A 6,000-nucleotide genomic window follows, 5' to 3' on the forward strand; every position below is an offset into this window, starting at 1 on the left:
TAGGGTAAAAAAAAAAGGGAGAACTGGAAGGGAGAAACTGTATCATCAAGAATCACTTCATTACAGAGAAGTAACAAGAATCAATCCTTTCCCATCAGACTGGTAACCATCTGGAAAATGAAAATCTACTATAGAGAGAGGCAATATTAATCCTCCGTCTGGTAGTTTACCAGTCCTAGCCCTCTACTGTGACTATTAGTCAACAATTGTTTTGTACTCCACAGTTCAGTACGTCCTTTTTTCAGAATCTCCTTATAAAGCAAAAGATGCCCACACAGAAGTGACCTGGGAAGAGAAGGTTGCAATTAAAAAGGCTTTTTTAATTGTTGTTGTTGACAAAACAACATAAAGATTTTTATTAATCAAATGTGATGGCATCACGCATCTTCCTGGTAAAACTACAACATGGTATGCATGCACTCTGAGATCAATACTGGAATTGTTTTTCAGAAGTATGGTTTCAATTACCTGTATTCAGAAAAATATTTCTGAAATACTGGCATATCTAGAACTAACCACTTTTCCCTCAAACCTCCAGAGGTTAGAAAGTTCCAAGAAACTAGATTACACAGCAGAACACTATCTCTGAAAAACGTTCAGTGAAGGAAAGTCTCCATTAAGAATTGAGTACGACTACTTATTTCCATGGGAGAATTCAGATTCTGGCACCATTAGAAACATTTTGACGCCTAGCCTTGTGTTTCAGTAACAGAATGTTAACAGGTAAGCCAGCAGCTGGAAACCCTATCTGGCATGAAAACTGCTGTACACAAAGGCATTAAATTGAGCTAACTGATCTAAGAAGAATCAAGTTTAAATCCATATTATTTATTTTAAATCCATTGAAACATTTCAGTGAAGCTGCAGCCATATGGAAGTTTTACTGCTTATTCAAATTAGGCCTGTGATTCATTCCTAGACTTTCATCCAGTCACAGAACTAGGTTTGGTCTGACAGCTGAATGACTTGAAATTATCATTTACATAAGGACACAATTTGGCTCATGACTAAAACATTCCTTTAATGTTATTATTATCACAGCCACAGTCCTGACTACTTACAAGGAGAGCTTAATTCATGGAAGAAATAGCGGGTAAGTAATCCTAACTGTATCTGTTTATACTTCCCTTCTGCTAGGACTGGATTCGTTGCTTTAAAGCTCAACTTTGGTACCTTTGAGTTCTAATTCCAACAAGATTTTTGAAAATGAGCAATGACTTTCTAAGACTACAAAGCTTTGCAGGGAATAAAACACAGGTTACACAAATGCTATCCTCATTTCTGTAATATTTTCATGCTGTGACTCCTCCATTAATTGTAGCATTCGTCAAGCTTCATAAATGAGCAGTTAACGGTACTACACATACCCATAAATTGCAATGATTAGATGACCTCTGTCACTAATCTTAATACCTCAATAGTACTCAGTCTTAGAAAAGGATATCTTGAGTGTGAAGCATTCAAAATAATTCAGAATTTTCAATACAAAGTGGCTCTTCAGGATAAAAGTTTTATACAGTTTCAGATTGTACACTCCAGACACTATCTAGTCCTTTCAGAAATAGAAAATTGCAAAATTAGTCAAATATTGTAATCAATTTGTCATAACAGAGTGCACATGCAATAAAGCAAGAAATAATGCAGACTCCCTCCATCTGCTCTGCAGAGGAACCAACAAAAGTCAAACACAATCACTCAGAGGGCTTCATAAACCCACAATTTAAGACACCATGAAACTCCAAAGTCCCCCAGTTTCTTGACACTGTGCACACAACATCCTAGGTGATCTGAACTATGCAACTAGAGTACAGCCTCCTACAGCTTAGACCAAAGACATATCTAAACTGCACTCATTCAAGCAAGCTTTCTTTACAGTTTTTATCAATAGTGATTCTTACTCTAAATATCCATTGGTTCTTCATGCTCTCAAACTGGAAACAGAAGTGAAACCAAGTTCTCAACTATATAATTATTTGGAAAAATACTGAATGCATAGTGATGTAAGTTTCTACCCCTCAATAGTGAGAGACTTAGTACAAAATGCAGTCTCAAAAGGCTAACACCTATCAGCTGCATCATTTTATTTTTAACAAGGAAAATTCAGAGAAAGTTCTCTGTCTGTAAAGTACATCAAAACTCCAGCTTGTCTGTAGCTACAGCTACATGACAGACTTCCGGCAACTCTCTTGCTAATACAGCAAATGTTATCAGTAACCTCAAACACAGGTTCTCACCAACATTTAGACTTCCACACACACGCTTGAATTGAAGACAGCAAAAATTGGTGGGAGAGCCTTTATAATCCGCTAAAGTGAGCGTTCCTCTAGTACCAACTATTTCATTTGAAAGTCATAAAATATCTCTCATTCAGGTCTCTGTTTTTCTTAATCAGCTTCAAAACTAAACTGTTTTCCCAATAAATAGCTTTTTCAAGTGCCTCTTCCATAATAAAACCAGTAGTACATACATTTTTGGTTGTCCCTGCAGCACTGGCACAGAGTGTATATGTCATCTCTTTGCCAACCTGTCAGCATGTTTGTACAGCCCATGAACTTCCATTCACAGAGCAGAGAAGCATCAGCCTGCTGTGTTTATCCCCAAACAAAAAGTCCATTTAATTCAACAAGATACTCTCCTCTAGATTCACTTTGATTATATCAAACTAAATCATACTACAACCTTGAAAAACGTTTTTTCTTACTATCTGCAATTCATTAGTTCTTTACATCACTTCGAAGAGCCTGGTCTCTACTCACATAAAGAAAAGATTCAAGGTTTTTAATGATACTGCTGGTTCACAATCCTTATGTTTGACATAATTTTCCACAAACTGCCCAGTACATGAGTATTTCTTGAAATCCATCACAATGATTGCAAATAGATTATGTTGATTATGCTGTGAATTCCTTCTGGACCTGATATAGATTGGATGAAAGGGAATAGATAAGAATTGGCTGAAAACAGCACTTTGTGCTTCTACTGAGATTTGAAAACCTCACAAGATGATTCTCAGGTTTTTTTTTCTTCACTTATAGCCATGCATTAAGTTTGTAGAGGCTTCCACTCAATTCACTGACAGAAGGATGTTACTAGCTATTTCACTCAAAATTCAAAAATGAGACCTTTGCTGCTTGCAGCAAAAGCTTCCCCCTTTCTCTCAGCATACCTTCCTATACAACATATCATCTACAATGATCAGGCCTTTTCTAAAATTTGGCAAATTGGTTGTAATTATAATCACTTCCCACTAAAAATACCTCAAATTTATAAAGCGTTACAAATCCAATTCCATTTTTTAAGATAAGAAAAATCTCCATGTGCAGAGAATTTATCTTCTCTGTAGTTGTAGGTTTTTAAACCTTAGCATACTGTCTAATGCAAGCATTTTTATTCTTTGCTCCAGCTCTGGCTCAGGTTTCTGAAATCAACAATAGCTTTTTTGCCTTGGGGCAAGCCAACAAATTATCATTAGTTGAAAATCAATGGCAAATTTTGCTTTATTGTTTTGGAAAATTTCACTTATATTCTAAGGTATAAATAACCTATTTAAAGGCTTAGCTACTGATTTTAGATGTTTGGGGTTTTTGTTTGTTTTCTCCTAAGTATAATTCTAATGTTCTCATTAAGCAGACAAAATAGGAAAACATATTTGCAAACAAATGCAGTGAAAAGTACAAAACTTCATATTATTTATTTTGACACTGTTACCACTTCTTCAACTTTCCAGACTCTTGACAGTATTATTAACCACATTAGTTAAAAAGTTTCTCCATTTCTGTTTGTTTGTTTGTTCATAATAGAGACAAGTATAAAGGGTAGCAAAGAAACAGATGCAGGGAATAAAGATTATTCTGGGCCTTTTTCTGACATTTCCACTTATTAAGTAGAGAAATTTCAGTGCCTGCCTCAAGATATTAAAAAAAATGAAGACCACAGGTTTTTGGGGTTTTTTTTGTTTGTTTGTTTGTTTTTTTACTATTTTTTGGTTTGCTGTTGTTGTTATTTTTGTTTATTTTTGACATGCATATACCTACTCCAATAATAACATGCTCTCTAAATACAGTACAGATCTTGACTGCAAGATGTTTCGTTAAAAGGCTGTTTTAACCTCACACTTGGTTACATTAACCTTTGCAGTACGCAATTTCAGCATTGTAGACCAGGAACTCTTACAACACTTAGGATGTTAAGCATGTGTCACCAGATACAGTTCTTCTTTCTCCAAACAGACAGTAAAGCAACCACCTGCACTCTCCTACAAGTGCAGCAAACTTAAAATAAGAACTTGTCCTGTCAGCAGATGTGTCCAAGCTGAAAATATTGAGTGCTATGGAGTAAGAAAAAAAAACCCTTGAAAAATAGAGTTTCTATCAAGTTGCAATACAATGTGAACACAGTACCTGCACTATCTTAGATCATTGTGTAAGTACACTGTATGCAGACATAGATCAGCTAGTTTGCGTTAGAAAGCAGAGCCAAAGATATTCTGCAAAAATTAGAAAAGTTCAGAATCCATTTCCTGCTAAGTCAATAGAAAACTAACAGCACATCACTCACCTATGCTAGAATACAAACGGTCCATATTCAGCACTAAAGAAACTGCCTATGTAATATCCTTGTGTTAGGGAGCTTCAGTGCAACTGCTTTGGCTCACTATTTGGCTTCTGAGGCATCTGCAAGGGACTGCCTGACAAGCTCTCCAGTGTATTTCAGGATGACTGACAGGACACAGTGGCTGCTGGAAGGGTGGCAGGGGGATGGGCATCCTTAAAGCTATATCCAAGTGCACAGCTATATAGATATATTAAAAAATAAAATAAAAGATTAAAAGCCTTCTATTAAAATTGATTTTGAACAATTAAATGACATGAAATATGCCATTACTCATATTTCTGGTGCTTATTTCTTGTAATTTTCAGCAAGGCCATTGTTTTCCCATACGTTCTGGTTGTATGCCAGATTCTGTCTCAAGGCAATGACTCAGACCAGCTTCTGAACTGGACAGCAAAAAGATTCATAAGGCTCTAACCCAGTCACTTGGCACCAAATTTGTTTTCTTTCTGTTGCACATTCCACACTGGCATACAGTGTACCGTGCTATCAATTTAATTAAATGCAAAGGCCCATTGCCTTCTGGAAAAAAAAAAAAAAGAAAAAAAAAAAGGAAGACAAGAAAATATATTAAAACAAAGTAGGATGGGTGAGTATTTGTAAAAAAGATACACACGCACAGGATGTCTGAGATTTCTAAGACACGATGCACTGCTGAGAGCATTTTATCATTTGATCTTAAATTCTTATTTATTTATTATTTAATAAATTATCATTTGTTATTATTTAATAGCTCTATCAATTGGCACCAATACCATTTTGGGAATTAAATTTGTTAGCTTTTTTTTTGCTACTGAGTCAGTACAGCGAGAGTAAATCAGATTTTATAAAAGCAACAAAAACAGTGACTGTATTTTTCCTTAGTCCTTTAGTTGATACATGAAAAAATAATTTCCAGAATGGAGAAAAAATTTCTGATAAGATGAACTAGTTGGGTTTGCAACATAACAGCATGAACTTTTGTGGGCCAGGCCCTGCACAGGAATGGAGCAATACCTCCAACAGATGGGAAGGATAACTCATTTAACACTGGGGAAAATCCATAAGGCGTGTGGCAAACTGGATTCCTATACAAAGCTGCCAGGTTATACCTTAACCACCTCAGATTTTTTCATTTCTTATTGTTAGCAAGAGGCAACATGTCTGCTAATGCAAAGGCAGTTGAAAGGAAAGAACAGCCAGAGAACTGGAAGGTGGCAAGATTCAGAGTTGTTAATTATATTTATTCACTGCAGGCTACTACCAGTCCTTGTACGTAGATATAAATTCACAGTGAAGTAACCAAAAGATACTTTTAACGCTGAGAATGAAAAAAAAAAATCAAAATAAAAAATATTGGATTTACATTCTCTATACTGCATTCTCTTTAATAAATTGGCCAACTTCAAC

At 35.6% G+C, this 6,000-nt stretch overlaps 1 protein-coding gene across 1 annotated transcript in view; it reads right to left on the bottom strand.

The window, feature by feature from the left end:
- CTNNA3 (catenin alpha 3) overlaps positions 1-4,689 on the bottom strand; it is a 460,862-nt gene extending 456,173 nt beyond the window's left edge. Inside the window, exon 1 of the mRNA XM_021399187.1 lies at positions 4,558-4,689. Coding sequence (XP_021254862.1) covers positions 4,558-4,582 — 25 coding nt within the window. The 5' untranslated portion in view covers positions 4,583-4,689. The remainder of the gene's footprint in view (positions 1-4,557) is intronic.

The sequence above is a fragment of the Numida meleagris genome, chromosome 5 (genome assembly GCF_002078875.1).
Source record: "Numida meleagris isolate 19003 breed g44 Domestic line chromosome 5, NumMel1.0, whole genome shotgun sequence".
NCBI lineage: Eukaryota > Metazoa > Chordata > Aves > Galliformes > Numididae > Numida > Numida meleagris.